This window comes from Pieris rapae, chromosome 17 (assembly GCF_905147795.1).
Source record: "Pieris rapae chromosome 17, ilPieRapa1.1, whole genome shotgun sequence".
NCBI classification, from domain to species: domain Eukaryota; kingdom Metazoa; phylum Arthropoda; class Insecta; order Lepidoptera; family Pieridae; genus Pieris; species Pieris rapae.
In genome coordinates this window covers 8,849,389-8,866,250 of record NC_059525.1, presented here as the reverse complement: position 1 = coordinate 8,866,250, position 16,862 = coordinate 8,849,389, and the positions used below count along the sequence as shown (strand labels likewise).

Sequence of the window (16,862 nt, the reverse complement as noted above, 5' to 3'; positions counted from 1 at the left end):
ATAAATAAGCTATTTGTTACTTATTGGTATGATAAATAGTATTTTTGCGTTTCACGACTGTCAGATAGCGCTTAATGTATGTAACACCTGGCATATAAGTCGCCGATTATCATAACATGGCGCAACTAAGCTCAAGTTTGACTTTGAGCATCTCTGAATACAAACTGTAAACACATATTTTCTGAATAGAGAGAATTGTCAAGGAGGATCTTCTTTACTCTTGAGATCTTTGTCCTAACAAACCAAAAACGTTACCGATAATCTGACAACCTGTGCCATCCTACACTATTCATTTAAATTTTATATGAATCGAAATTGTGACTTACCAATATTTAGAGTCTACAAGATTGAAAAGTCCAATATATTTGTATATCAATAATCACAATGATGACAGATGGGTCAAAAATACCCTTACTTGGAGTGTTCCAGTTGTTAAAAAAGGAAAGGACGCAAAACAGACACAAAATATAAAAGAGATATGTAACCTAACATAAGTTAAGTAACATAATTTGAATAATAATTAGAAGTGTAAACAAATTGTAAGCCATCACGCACTTGAAACCAAAACTAGCCCTGTAGTTTTTACCACATTCAAACATTAAAATTTAACATTCTAGTTTCCAATAAGATCCAATAAGTCAAGTTTATCTTAGATTTTTTATATATATAAAAGGGGGGCAAACGAGAGTGCGGTACACCCGAAAAGGCAGTCGTCACAGCCCATAGACACTCATTTTTAGTGGTTGCGTTGCCGGCCTTTAAGGGAGTACGCTCGTATTTTATATTGTTATAAGGTTTAAACAATTAAAGCTATTTGTTACCCAGCTCCAAACAATAAGTTTCATGTAACATCTATTGGAACTTCCCTTTAACAAGCGTCGCCAAACTGAACTCCTCGGATAAGATTAAAGAATAGTGCAATCACAATTCCTTAGAAAAAAAAATGAAAGACAAATAGAAGAATTTGAAAGCCTTCACACCATCGTAGGTCGTCTACTAATTTAAAATATATTTACATAAACTTAATGTAATCCTTATAGTACCCCAATACAGTAATATAATATAATATACCCCTATTTCTAGTTTACTCACATGTGAAATAAGCGGTAGATTCCATGCTGCGGCGAGCTTGGCTTCCGTATAACACGTTGCATCGGGACCGAAAAAGGCCACAACCCCGAAGTCTCTCATTTGCGTCATCACCCTATAATAGAAAAACCTCGTAAACTGTGACAACATTTTTGTAAATCACTAAATTAATTTAGTATAAAAATATATATAATATATATTTGTGTAACACAGCAAATTATATAACACTAAGAATTAATCATGTCTCACATATAGCCTTTTGACTTTTGGGGTTAAGAGTTAGGGTTTAAGTGGGTAGGATGCCGAAGCCTTTTTGGAATAAAGATTATATAAACGGACGCGAAAATGTCATTCCCAGTTTGGGATATAGGGACATGGCGAGGTCGCTGACATACATAGTTGTAGCAGATCGGATAATAAAGTTTGGAATGGTTTAGCCATATTCAACTCGTTTCCTTTACGTTTATAAACATCAGTCATATTTTTTTAATTGAACTAATTTATGAAAAAATGCTAAATTGGATTCAGAATGCGTTATAATAGTCGTAGTTTTAGACGATGTCGGCCTATGTCGACAGACAACCAGACCAAAGTGGTTGATAATAAACTATTATTTTCGCTATGTAAATTAGATTTAAGAATACTGTTTAATAAAAATAGCATGTAAGTTAAAATGGTCAGCGAATAAAGGGCTTCTATTATTATTATAACAGTCGTAAACAGCGGGATTGAAATGGCGTTAGAAACGGCTAAAGACAGAGTATAGATCATAAATCGTTTATAGAAATATTATCTCAAAGATAAAACCGAAATTGAGTTCTCTTTGAAAGACAGTCTCGTCATTATTACAAAGATCCTTCGTTCAGATAGTTGTTTTGTATCATACACTACATGAGAACCATATGAAACAAAAGAAAACTTTAGTTCCGCTTACAAAATCCTATATTATAATTAATTTAAACAAAGAACATATTTATCGAACTTTGTAGTAGAATTTAATTTCCAATTAAATTGCTCTTGCCAGCCCTGTCACAGAGTATTTATAACTTATTATCAGTTAAGCCTTTAAAAATAATTTTTAATTACAGAATTGTCCCGACATTGTTCTTGCTTTACAACCTCTATTATCAAGCTGAAATCGACTAAAATAACGTTTTTATTAATTAAAAACGTATGAACTTTGGTTAAACAAAACTAAAAAGTTAAAATTGAAACAGGCTTTTACCGAATTGAAAAATCCCAAACTCATCCATTTTACTTGTAATTTAATTTAGTTAGGACGTTTTATGTCACATTGAGCGCTCATGGTCGAAGTAAATTACAAGTATTTAAAGTGGATCTTTGTATGGATAGTTTTTGACCACTAAAAAGATACTTATTTATGTATACTGTATGTTGCCAGTTCTTCTCTTCCATTCTACGCCCTTGATTTGAGAACCGACATTAAATGTAAAATTAGAAACCTTATATTTATATTTATTTTGTGACGTTCATAAGTGTACATTGTGCTACCTAGATGAATAAATGATTTTTGACTTTGACTTTATCAAACTTATTCGTAACCTTTTACTGTTTGACCCCCACTTCACGCGTATGCCAACCTAATACCGGCGTTTTTAATAATATTTTATTTAACCCATAATGCATTTTACTTTACCTTAGGGAAAGACTATCCTTATCCAGAGGAAATAGTGGCCGCGGCCTTCCAATGTCTGCTGTGACGAATCTCAGCTTGAGGCCTGGTAGAAGGCTTGGTTCACGATTCACTAACGCCACCGCTAATGGCAAAGCCCCCAGGACAGTCTGCAAAGGAATTATAAAATATATATTTTTTTATTGCCTTACACTCAGAATTCAGAGTATCCCCATCTAATAGGCTCAGTGGCCATACAGCTTTTGTACTGTTCGATCCAAAGGTGAAACTTTAACCCTGGGATATTGAGGAGGAACTTCGTATGAAAACTCTGAAATCGCAATTACTATGGCCAACAAAATTCATAGATTGCTTTCCTGTAAAAAAATTGGCACTATAACTTTAGGTCTAGGGCTTAGATTTCTGTTTCTGTGTCAAGATCATTTATCCCAATCATCAAGTAGGTGAGCCTCCAGTGCCTGATTCATGCCGTCGACTTTAGGGTCTAAGGCCGAACTCCTCACGATCTTTTCCTTCACCGTTTGAGCCATTATTAAATGCGCACATACAAAGAAAGTCCTTTTGTGCATAGACGGGGATCAAACCTACGATATCAGAGATGAGAGCACGCTGAAACCACTAGACAAACACTGATCTATCTGTACACAGGTTTTACTGGCTAATTAAACAAGAGGAGATTTTATACAACATTTCAATTCCAGCCCTACGCTTAGAATCTAATTTGTGAACTCCGCCATCTTGTTTTCACCAAATTCACGCTCAGAAATATTTATAGAAGAGGACACAATAGGTATATTTTCAAGTACGAACATTGTTAGACATTAATTTAAAAGTATTTACGCAGCGAGATTGACGTAAAATCGTAAACAGATCTCAAGGACGTATTAATCTGATGAATAAGCCCCTTAATAATAAGTAAAGGGATTCACAACCCACTTGACTTACCTCACAGGGAAATTATCTTAATAAGTTTAAACCTTAAATACAAATTTAAGACTCATTTTACCCTTAAGCAAAACATGTTTTAATCAAATAGACGTGCAAATTGTACACTGTTAATAACACGCCACGTACTCGCAAGCTCTCTGGCATTGACTGTCCATGGGCAGCGGTATAACCATGGGCACTAAACATCAGATGAGCTTCTCGTTTTTCATTCGATATATTATACAAAATGTAGTAAATTTGTCGGATATAATAAATATCGCCAAAAATTGCAGTTGCTCTAAGGAATCGTTCCTGACTGATTCGGTATATTACATAATTTATTTTACATAACATAAATTTGTTGTTATACTTTCACAAATATAAAATTCAATTAATATAAACTTTTAATATTGAAATAAATTTTAAAACGATGTAAAACTCCATAATCGAAAATCAAATGTGCAAACTTTCAGAATCGTTATTTTGATAAAAAGCATTTTATTCAAAAAATAAGCCGTGAAACAAAACAAAATCTTCAAACGCGATTTGCCATGTTCCTTCGAATTCTGCCTTTATTACTGATGGCGCGAAAACACTGTTCGCGGCAAATCAGGGTTAAAAGTACGCGGCTAACTTGTGGTTCATGCTACAATAGTACTATAATAATATTCAATAATTGAAGAGGAAGGATATCTTTATCTATGAGCAAGCTTATAGTCGACGGGATGAGGATTCATTGTTTCTGTGTGAATTTAGTTGCACAGAATATAATCTGTTTAACGGAATTAAGTGATTAGTCTGGAATTAACACACTTCGTATAGAACTGAATTCAACTTAATATTTTGAATTTGGAGTTCTGCATTAAAACAAATGCAGAATTCCAAATTCAGAATTTCGAAATTCAAATTGATTCTAAATTTACCAATTTCCCAGGAATTTCTGTGAGAATTCAAACATCGAAGTGAATGGACGGTATTACTGAAATTCTTATTGACGTTTAATCAACATTGTTTTCAATTACCAACACGTGTTGAACAGATTTACATAAATTTTACTGGTATATTTGTTTTTTATAGAACAGGGGTAAAGGCAAAAAATATTAATAAGTAAGAGGAAAAAAAACGAAGAGAAAAAAAATATATTCTCAAAATAATTATTATATAGTAGTCTAATACCGTTTATTTGTTCTTTGACCAAGAATTCAAAATCAAGACTTGGAATGCAAAGTCACGATCACGCTAGTTAAGGCAGAATTCGCTAATTCTAGTTAAAACTACATTGGGATATTATCTGAAATAAGCTTTTCATTTTTATTTCAGATAATATCCCAATATCTAATTGTGAATACGCATTATCTCGAATTTGAATTCTCAAAACCATAGTACTGATAATTTAATTAATTATTCTGCGTTCCACACAAGAAGACGAGTGTTTCGACTGCGGAAGAGATGCGGGACTGGACAAGACACGCTTCACGAGACTGACCGCAAACCACAGGTGATGGAGAGCAATAAAAAAAGAAGTAGAACGGTATCAGTCTGGAGTCTTCAGAGATAGAATTATAGAAGAAACAGTATGAATGATTTTCCATTTATTCCATTGCCTGTATACTGTAAGGCTCGAAGGACCAAAATGTACCATACATTACATACTGCGTCATCGCAGTCCTCTATGTCTATGTCTAAATATATATATATATATTCTCTTCTCTTCTTCTCTATAATCGCCATGCTTACAAAACTAAGAAAGCCTGAGAAAGCAAATTATATAGCTTTGGCTCGTACAGATAGTGTAAGTATTTAGAAATATTATTATTATTATAATATTAAACATTAATAACCCTTACCTGACTCCATCTGTAAGCGCTAAGAAACCCAATAGTTATGGTATTCCTGTCGTTAGGTCTACTTCTGACGTTGGAGCACACTTTGGCTCCTCCGCAATCCACTGAGACAACTTCATACAAATTCAACCCGCCTCCTTCCACCTTATCAATCGCCATATCTTCAATCAGCCCACTCGTCACAGAGTATATGTTATTTAAATGTATCGACTTCAAACTCTTTACTCGATACTCGGAATTCGTCACGTTGATATGTTCACAACTCTTCGTGACACTTGAAATATTTTTCTGTTTATCTATTTTCAGTGTATCATTATATATTTCGTTGTTTTTCAACATCGTTGTGATGATATTCGCCGAAACGGCAGTGAAAAATATGCAGATTAATTTCAGTGCCATTTTTGGTTCGTTACATTGCCTGTAACAAGGGTACATTCGTTATTTTAAAGGATTTTTAATATGTAAATATTGTTAGGGCAACAACAACAAATACGTAGTATAAACAACTAATATCACCGCATACACGAATTCAAGTACGACCAGTCACCACAAGTAACCCATTCACGAGTAAGACGCATGGCCAGCCATCGACCACCCTCGCTATATTTTAGGGATATTTTATTGAATGTATAAAAGACTCCTCTATATTTTTCTCAAGGAAATGTCAGATCTAATTGACTTGTTTTGGATGACAGGGATCTTTCGTTAAAAATGCATAATTTTTTTATTGTTATTGTTATTTTTATTGTAACGTGGAGCGCCCTTCTTTATTTCTATTATTAGCCTGTTCTTCTTGTTTCCTCTGAGGTCGTAGGTTCGGTCGCCAGCCTTTGTTCATGTGCGCATTTAACATTCACTCGAACAGTGAAGAAAAACATCGTGAGAAAACCGGCTGACCTTAGACCCAAAAATCGACTATGTATGTCAGGAAGAGGAGTGCCTATTAGATTAACAAATGACCATGAAATGACATTCAGAAATCTGAGGCCCAGATCTAAAAACGCTGTAGTGCTACAGATTGTTTGTAGAGAGGAATATAAAGGAGATCTTTTAAAATTGTCCATTGGATCTATCTATGAGCATCTCATATTATAACATCTATTTTTTCGAAGCGTCGTTTTCCTCACAATGTTTGCCTTCACCATATATAACAAGCAATTATTAATAACGCACGTGTAAGCAAAAATCCTATACTCTACAACCGGGATTTGAATGTACAAAGTTAAAAGGCGTGAGTGACGGCGTCGACCGACCAATTTTGGACATTTTGCCGGTTGAATGCTGCGCGGGTGACTGTGATATAGGGATGCTCGATGACCATCGATGTTAAAGGCAAAACCATGAATGTTTCTATAAGAAAAATCTCGTAATATCGATATTAACTCTCGGCCAATGCAAGTTACGAAACAAATTATATCTTCTATGAATGCATGCACAAAAAAGGTTTATTAAAATTTTGAACTTTCACTGCACACCAGTCGTTCCCTTCGTTCGTTCTTCGTAGTCTCGTTCGCACTTATCTCTCATACTTTCTCACTTTACCAAAAAAGAAATAGATTAAAATGTTTTGTTTATCACAATTACTATTCATTTAGTCAGTTGATAAAAAATATATAATAATAATAATAATAAACGGAATATGCAATAATTTGTCTGCTCTTATTTTATATATATTTATCTTACATATTATAATTTTTTTAAGAACAGTAAATTTTACTATTTTTTTGTATCTATTTCCCAATTATTTTGCAAGAACCCTTCCACAAGTGAAGGCCAAGGAACTCCAAGTATCTCGTTTTTGGGTGAGTATAAGATATTCGTGTAGCACTTAAAACCAAAGCCATTTCTAGATTGCCATGTCTATCATATGCTTGCCATACTTCCTAAATATACGGAGATAAAAAGAAAAATCGAAACGCGTTAAAACGAAGCACACTTAACATTAGAAAAAATAATAAAATAAGACACTCAAAAATAAGAAGCGTTACTAAGATACTGATGCCCTAAACTATACCCTTCAGCTAAAATGGAGATGGGCAGGGCATGTAGTAAGACTCTGACGATGAAAACCATAAGTGGACCCGGTGGGGTGGCCCTATGGGGAACAGAGGAAACCGGTCACGAGATGGGCGGACGACATTGCATAAATTATTAATGCAAAAATTATCGATGTTATCCAACAACGATGTTCGGTTGTCGATAAATATCGCACATCGATGTTGGGCTTTCGATTATGACATCGATGACAACATGGATCATCTATAGTGTGATACGATCTGGCGATGTGTATGCGTATTACTGAGTGGCCCAAAATGTCAATAGGCATGAGCTGCTTTTATTTATTAAAGGAGGTGAACTAGTTTGACAACATGTTGTAAGTTTATCAGTTGATTCCGGAAAATGAATCTATCATCCGAGACTCAGATTCGGAAACAGGTGAGACAAAAAGAGAGAAGCCAAAGTTGCTAGTGTAGTCTTGCAGAAAGTGAGAAACATCAAAAGCGCCAGTGTTCTATGCCTATAAGATTTATATCTTCCTTTTGAGGAAGTTTTTCCTATAACACATGTACTTCGAACTCGGAAGGAACGAAATGGAGGTACTTAAAATGAAGCATCAAGTTTTGAAGTCCTTTGGTATCTCTTCGTTACACATAACATTTGAATCATAACTCAGTTATAGAAAATTCCCTCAAAAGAAAATGCACCATTTATTTCAGACCAAGCGTTTGTTACTTAGTTGCATTTGCCTCTTGCTCGAGGAAAAAAGGTAAAAAGTTCGAGGAAAATGAGGCGGTCTTTACTGCACACAGAGACATTGCTTCTGACTTATTACTTCTGACAGAAACGCTTGTGGTGTTTCTGTCGTAAATCATAATTATAATAAAATCGTAATTACACGCAATCAGGAATACCGTACTTCATCAACATGACGCATCATATATAAAAACCAATAGACGACTATTGGCTATTATATTTTTATATCCATTGGTTACAGACGACACATAGACTTCGAACCCACGCGCGTTAGAGATATTGAAAATTGTCTACATCTGTGGCGGATTATTGAGAGGAAATAGTTTTCTTAAAGCTAAAAAGTATAAAGGAAAAGCGCTTCAAAATAAAAATTATGCATTATCTTTCATTTTTCATATTGAAGATTCCTGTTTATTTTCAGCAAAGAGGGGAGAGAAATAATCCAATTAAATAAGGATTTTTGTAATTACTCCACTTCACAAAGCACTTACCGATAAATCCTTGCTTATATATTTTAAAAAGCGCAAGTCATAACAAGTAATTTATTTAATTGATGTCATATTTACGCCTATTGTATTGACGGGGAACGAAAATCAGTAAGCTGGTTTCGAATTAACAAAAACTGATGGCGCTCAATTCATGCCCCCAATTTTTGTCTGATGAATACAAGATGATTTTGCCTGTTCCTGACACTTGCTGTTGTCACTTGTTTTACGTATACTGCTTGACTTTAAGCTGTTCTCAATAGGGAATCGTAGATTGATTGATATATCGTTTGTGGTTAAGATATTTAAGAATCAGGTTGATCGCCCCAACTTTTTAAATAAATAAAAAATATCGTGTACCCTCCAGATATCCTATGTATCACCCCATTTGTCCCTTTCAGAAAAACGCGTTTTGGCCAAAACTCACGGATGTCCAGATTAACAAGTTAAGTCTGGATCTCCATAGTTACTCCCCTCACATTTTGAAATTGTTTAGTTTTTGTTCTTTACATAAATGTTCTTTTTTCTCTCTTATATATTATGTTTATTAGTACTTGTTACAATAAATGTTGTATTTATTTTCTAAACTAAAAAAACTAATATTGATATAAATTCACGTTTCGATCCTTTAATGAACTTTACCTAGTACCAGTGCGGTTCACAAGGGTTACATACGATACTTAAGCAGACTTCTGAGGCTTTGGTAGAAACTTTAGATGTAGTTTCGTCAATAGTTCATAATATATGTTCGTAGTACTAATAAATCGTATTACTACATGAAATATATCATTTGTACAATACGTATCCAAACGATGTTTCTATCATTCTTCATTTCACAAATACGCCCACAGAAGTATTAAGTTTTCTATACTAAATTCTTTTGTTACACTTATATTAAAATAGCTTTGATTTTATTTTTATTCGTCGACCTTTGACATTTTTCATACATTTTCATTAAGTCCACTTGTTCAGTGAGCTGTGAGACAATCTGGTAAATTTTGAATGATAATGAATCTCGTTTTTTTTGTCGAAATTCATTTGTTTGTCAGGTCTTTTCGTTTTACTTCCGAGGTATATTTCATGAAGCCTTTTCGAGCGTAAACATTTAAATGTGACGCTTCTGAATTATAAATACATTTACACACGAGTAGTTTCATAAGCTAGGAAATAAATTCGTTATTACTTCGGTTCGGTAGCATTGTTGGCTTAGTTCGGCGTGCGATTCCCATCCATGAGGTCCTAGGTTCGATGATCGTGGACAACCCCAAAAGCCGACACCGTGTTAGGCACTGGAGGCTGATCACCTACTTGCCTATTAGATTGACAAATGATCATGAAACAGATACAGAAATCTGAGGCCCAGACCGCAAATGGTGTTTTTTACGTTTTTTTACTCTCTCAGATTGTTGTTAAATCTAATCAAAGAAGTATCGGGTAAAAGCTAAGTATGTGTGCATGTATGGGTATTGGGTATATGTGTAAAAGTGTATATGCTCTGTATTTGAGAGTGTGAGAGATGTTGTAAGGGTCTATTGTATTGTCTGATCAATTTTGTAACCGCAGTCTTGTTAAAACCTAATTTTAAACCTTTTTGCATAAGTCAAGTCATTTTTCATCTTTAAGTTGACCTCAACTTAAAGACTAATATTATACTTAAAAACTCAATAAATAAAGACCCTTATAATCTTACCATCGTTAAATATATATAGTAAGCTTTTATTATAGTGCACTTCTGCTCACTGATTCCTAACAAAAGCTCTAAGCTGTGAATTCGCTCATTTGAGAAATTTAAAATTCAGTTAAATTTAAAAATTTAATTTTAACCTCCGCTGGCTAACGCCAAGTCATCCGCGATCTTATCGATTTACTATTAATAGAGATTTCTATGTTTGAAACAAGTAATGAAGCGATTTCTTACACTCTCAGAAGGATGGTATTGCTTGATTAAGTGGGACATTGCGTCCCGGGATGTAGTATTAAAATAAAGTATGTAGTTATTAACGACTATTTTATTTAACGACTAGACTATAAACAGTCTCTTCACTTCGTAATTAAAATGTTAAAAATTACATGGCAAAGTTACTACTAGTATACGTTAGTTATTGTGATTTCCCATGGTCTTTTGTGGTACGGATTACTTTAAGGCCTTCTTAACTTTCCATTTGGATGTGTACTGAACTTCTCTCTAGTCTCCATAGAAACCTTCCCAAGTTTCTATTTTCTGGAGGTCCATCTTTTGTTCTCCATGCAATATGGTTCGTCCATTTCCCTAAGTAATGTATCTTCCAGTTTCTTGTCCGCTCTCCGCCCTAGAATAAATTTAACATCTCTTCTATTGACGTTCATAAGTGTACTTGGTTATCTGTATGAATAAAAATATTTTAACTTTGAGTTCATTATTCTGTTTCCAAGGCTTTGCACATGTATATGCTACATTGACTGAATAAGTTTTGTATCTGTTTCTTCTGAGTATAAAAATTTGTATTTGTAATTATAAGTTTTAATACAATAATACATAACTATCATCCGTAAAAAAGTGTATTCTTTAAATAAAAATTTGTCACAAGTATTTTTGTCGTTAAATCGAATCGAACATTGACATAATCACGAAAATTTAAAGTACCCCTGTCACCTTCCAATGTTTAATTAAATCTTCGCTCTAGACAGAAATTCGTCACAGGCAGTCTCTTTTAATATAGCGAGAGAACTACACTTACGGATCGGGTTTTACTCTATTTGTATTATGCCTTCGTATATCCCAACCATTTTGTCTCTTAAGATTTTATATCTCATAAAAAAAATTATAGCGATTATAGCTTACTAATATAACAAGAAACAATACTACATTAAAATTAAATTACAGAAATATTGCATAACAAATAGTTATGCTAATCAGACAACAGCTTCATTTAATTCCTATTCGAATATAGGAATACACCTGTATTCGAGTGAAAATTCTCGTCAAGAACAGCTTTCTTGCATCGGTTTTCTATGTAACGTCAATGTTTCAATTGGTTTATTACATTTTTCGTGCAAATTTTCAGGGTTTAATAGTTTTTATGTTATTAGTTATTATGTCACTGGGCTTAGTATATAAGTTAATTATTTAAATCTGTCTGACGTCCTGGTTGATAGAAAACTTCTTTTCTGTTTCAGATAACGTATAGAATAAATAAATAAAATAATGACATATCTACACTTATATAAAAAATTCCTTGATATAACAATTAAACTAAAGTGAACCAATTACAAAAAATATTTGCATTCTATATAATCATTGAGTCAAATTCCCGGCCGTATGTGCTACTATATAGCTATTATACTTTATATATAATATAGCATATATATATATATATATATATATACGAATGCTCTTCAAGCATATAAAGGAAATAGATCACACGCTCCTGAACCCCTGAATCCCAAGTTCCAAGACAAACATGTTCACAGATGCATTTAGAAGGTTAGAGTTTGTCTTACGGAATTCAGCTGGTCTCTCGGACACTGCCACTAGATTGCCATTTTCGTCATTAATGAGGTCAGTACTTAAACCAGCTACATCATATAGTCCCATAATTAAATTTATTATAGGTAAATAAAAGGGTTGATTAAAAAAATATATAAAAGGTAACGACACATTTCACTACTAAGCTCTTGAATTTGGGGTATCATTCACTAGAATTTCAGAGAGATTTATTTATTTATTTAGTACTCCTACAGCTAACATAAATTATATATAATTACAAATAAATACACTGAGAATATAGCCAAAGATGGAATACATGATACATTTAACAACAAGAAGATTTAACGGAACAAACAAACAAAAATTATTTAATACATTTGACTAATTGTGATTTAATTTATTTAACTAAGCCTAAATTAGTTAGTTTTTATGTCATTATTTTGTTTGCATACTTGTTGGGACAGATTATGAGTCAATTTTAACAGACGTTCTGGACAATTATTAACGCTGCCGGAAATAAAACCTTTTTGTTGAGCATTTGCATTGTCCAACGTCTACAAGCTACCATATTACTACGAACTTCCGTCCCAAGCTTTATCTGGCAGCTTAATAGTTTTCTCGACCTATTTAAGTAAAGGTGGCATAATGGTATTGTAGGTTTATAGATTTTTTGTTAAAATTGGGCCATGTATGCTGTAAGTAAATAAAAATACTCGAATGGTATTACGAAAACAGACTTAAAAAGCCAAACAGCCAAATCCCGTTACACAAAATAACTTTACACGAATCAATCCGGAGAAGATATACAAAATAATTAATTATTTAACCAATCTCCGTACAAGCATTACCAAACCATTCTTTCAACCGAGAAAAAATAAACAAACACATCAAAAGGAAACAAAGGGTTAGTTAAAAACAAACTATTTACATACACATTTAATATTATTATTATTATTGGTTTCGATTATAAATTAAACCTAAGCCATTTATATAGGAACTAGTGACCCACCCCAGCTTCGCACAGGTGTAATGCTGATGAAAAGCAGGTTTTTATTATGTATTGTTATTTCCGTCGCTGGAAAGCTCCGATAATATACGCGACCATATACCATATAGACATATACCATCACGGACTTTTCTGTAGACATTTCAATGTGTACAATACTTAGTACATTATTTTGATAAAACTTGTAGGTTTCAGCCTGCGTTTGCAATGTAAGCGGAAAAAATGGAATTATTAAAAATGTAATTTTTTAACGACATCACATTAGAAACCTCAAAAATAACAGTAGTTTTCCACTGTGTAATGGATGTTATTATACATATAAACCTTTCTCTTGAATCACTCTATCTATTAAAAAAACCGCATCAAAATCCGTTGCGTAGTTTTAAAAATTTAAGCATACAAAGGGGCATAGGGACAGAGAAAGCGACTTTGTTTTATACTATGTAGTGATAATACAGGAATCAAACTAAAACGACTATTCAGGAATGTTATATTTGTCTTCAGTTAATATTTCGGTAAAATTTGTAAAAAATATTAAATAATTAGGATTATTGAGAATTAAGTCATAATTATTTTTTAAATTTAGTACATTTAAAATTATGTAAAAAAACAGTATAACTAAATATTTTTGAATAAGTTTTCGTTTAATTTACCCAATAGTAACAAAAACCAGTATAATATAATAAATCTTATTGTTAGATTTTTGAATAAGAATTTCTATTTTTACCCATTAGTAACTTAAAACAACTGTTAATGTCCTAACTCTTCCATCTATATGTGTTGTTGTCATGTTTTGTTCTGTTTGTATCATATTATAGTTATATTAGTGAAACCTATCGTGAATACATCTAATGTGTTTATTTTATGTTTTATTTTTAACTTTCTTTTTATTGTAAAGATGTAAGTATCTGTTTTGTTTCCAAATTAATTAATTAATTAATTATAGAAAAGTCGTATTAATCGCCGAAACTGAAATTAGGTTTATTACAATATATAATTCAAAAAATACAAAGCCTATACGTACTTGTAATAAAATTCGTTGCTAAAACAACACAATACACTAACTCGTAAAGTTTCGCGCACCGATCTATTTTACGTCCGACATCAACGCTGCCGTGAAGTTGACTGAATATAAAGCCTTCGTTGTGTTAATTTTCATCTCTGAAGTATAAGCTACAGCAGCTCATTTTAAACAGATCTCTAATGTATATAATATTTATAGAGACATAGTCCTACGTAATAAAAACTGTTATTTTTAGCATGGACGTCCTTGCGCGTTAAACACATACGATGAAGAAAATCATAGTGAGGACACCTGCTTTAGACACAAATATTTGGCGGCGTGTATCAGGCACAAAAGGCTGACTTGCGTATTACCATTGTTTTCTGTATTCCTACATAATTAAGTACCCATGAGACTTTTTCAGTAAAGAGAGAGTTCGTGAATTGTGTGCTGCGATATTGTGGGCTACTCCATTGTGAGGAAGTTGCATGGATTTGGCTAACGCTGCATTCGTCAGTTATCATATAATTTTCACACATTCACAATTTCTATAACATATTTTCATGAATATATTTGATTGATGAGATGAGATTGTCTTCATGTGTGATTTTGAGAGCATAATAAACTAAATAAATATTAGAAATATAATTGATCACATAACATATAAAAAATTGAGGCCCAGAAAGTTGTAGTGTCAGTGATTTAATTTTATTTCTATTTTATTAATAGCATGATTCATATACAGGATGTAAAGGAACTGACTTCATAAACGTCACTTTTGTGGCGTCGCAGGTGTTTATACTGTTTATACAAAATAAGATTACGTCACACTTAACGAGTTCTGAAACGGATAAAAAACAATAAAAACTTTATTAAGAGTAGGATTTATAATGAAAAATTATGCTTCAGAAACATCCACTAACGACGCTTGCAAAGCAAAGCGCCATTTGAAGTTTCGTAATTGAAACAGATACAATATTTCTTATCTGTCTCATTATCTGGTATTTAAGTTCTACGGTTGTATTTCTAATGTTTAAGGCGAGTGATCAATGTTATCATTAATAAGGTTTCTCAATTAAGGATGTTGTATCAAAACAATAGAAAAAAATGACGATATGGTCTAAACTCTAAAAGAAGTTCTGTGTAAACCCATTCACTGGAATTGTAAATTAAATAAACTTTCTAATTGTTTAGAATTAGTAATTTTCTTTTGCGTGGAAGGGTGTTAGGGAAATATTTAGAGGTATTTATTGTCTATTTTTAAGGCAACAATAACAAAAATATAACTTAAATTTAAAAAAACATACTTTCTGAAACGTAACAATTGTCGACTAATTAAGTTTCTATTAATGACATACAAAACTTTCCTCTCGAGGTTTCTCACTCAACATACAATCCTTTGATGCTTTCTGTAATTGAGATACTTGAGATATTCAGTTTGCATTAACATGTTCGCTTCAGTAAAGATCTTCCTAATTCCCTTGAGATAGTACGATAGTAAGCACAATATTACGATGGATCTACAGCGGTTTCTATGGCGCATTTAGCTTAAGAAGAGAACTTACTGTTACAAAACAATGGCACAGAATAAGTAAATTTAAATTGATTAGACATTGAATTAAACTTCTTTTTGCGTTTATTTATCAATAATTTAAAGCTCATTCTACTATTGTTTGACCTCTTCGAATATATTAAATTGTAAAGATGAGTAAGAAACTTATTTTATGAAAAATAAATATTTATTTCTCGAAACTCAATAGTAATAAAAACTAATTTACATATAATTTACTCATACACAATGAAATACAACACACAATTTGTATTTGTATTGTAATTAAATAATTTACATTGTTGTACATAACATTGTAACAGACGAAACCACGAATCAATTTGTAACTTTATAGTCAATTCTGAAAAAATTTCAGAATTGACAAATTGTCATAAAAGAAACAAAATGTTCAAAAGAATCAAGATCAATTTTCAATTACATTTGGTTGGAGGTTTTCGGTCCTAATTACTTCTTTCAACAAATGGCCAACTTCAATAAGTGTTCTTCAGGCAAGATTGAAAAATTTTACTTCATTACACACTTATTTAAAAATATCATTTTATTACTTTGTTTTTCCTCAAATACCTGGGTACTATGTATTTTGTTAGTAATAAATAAATAAATCAGTGGCGCTACAACCTCTTTTGGTCCTGGCCTCAGAATTCTGAATCTGTTTCATGATCATTTTTAAAACGAATAGGCAAGCAGGTAATCAGCCTCCAGTGCCTAACACACGTCGTCGACTTTTTGGGTCTAAGACATGTCGGTTTCCTCACGATGTTTTCCTTCACCGTTCGAGCAAATGTTAAATGCGCACAAAGAAAGAAAGTCCATTGTTGCACAGCCCGGGATCGAATCTACGACCTCAGTATGAGAGTCGCACGCTGAAGCCACTTGGCCAACACTGCTCTCTGTCTTTTGTTAGTACATACAATAATATTATGCCAAATATCGTAAGCAAAACGGGATTAATTTACGTCAAGAATAATATTACATTAATTAACCAGTTGAAACTTTACATAAAGTAACTTTTACTTTATTATAATTAGTATTGATATTATAAACGTTTTGCTATATTTAAAAAT

The 16,862-nt window shown here is 32.7% G+C and overlaps 1 protein-coding gene across 1 annotated transcript in view; it reads right to left on the bottom strand.

Moving 5' to 3' along the window:
• Positions 1 to 6,780, bottom strand: part of LOC111002000 (guanylate cyclase 32E) — an 84,964-nt gene extending 78,184 nt beyond the window's left edge. The window contains exons 1-4 of the mRNA XM_045632025.1: positions 6,768 to 6,780; positions 5,518 to 5,810; positions 2,747 to 2,892; positions 1,093 to 1,204 (exon numbers count right to left, since the gene is read on the bottom strand). Coding sequence (XP_045487981.1) covers positions 1,093 to 1,204; positions 2,747 to 2,892; positions 5,518 to 5,810; positions 6,768 to 6,780 — 564 coding nt within the window. The remainder of the gene's footprint in view (positions 1 to 1,092; positions 1,205 to 2,746; positions 2,893 to 5,517; positions 5,811 to 6,767) is intronic.
• Positions 6,781 to 16,862: the final 10,082 nt, after the last annotated feature.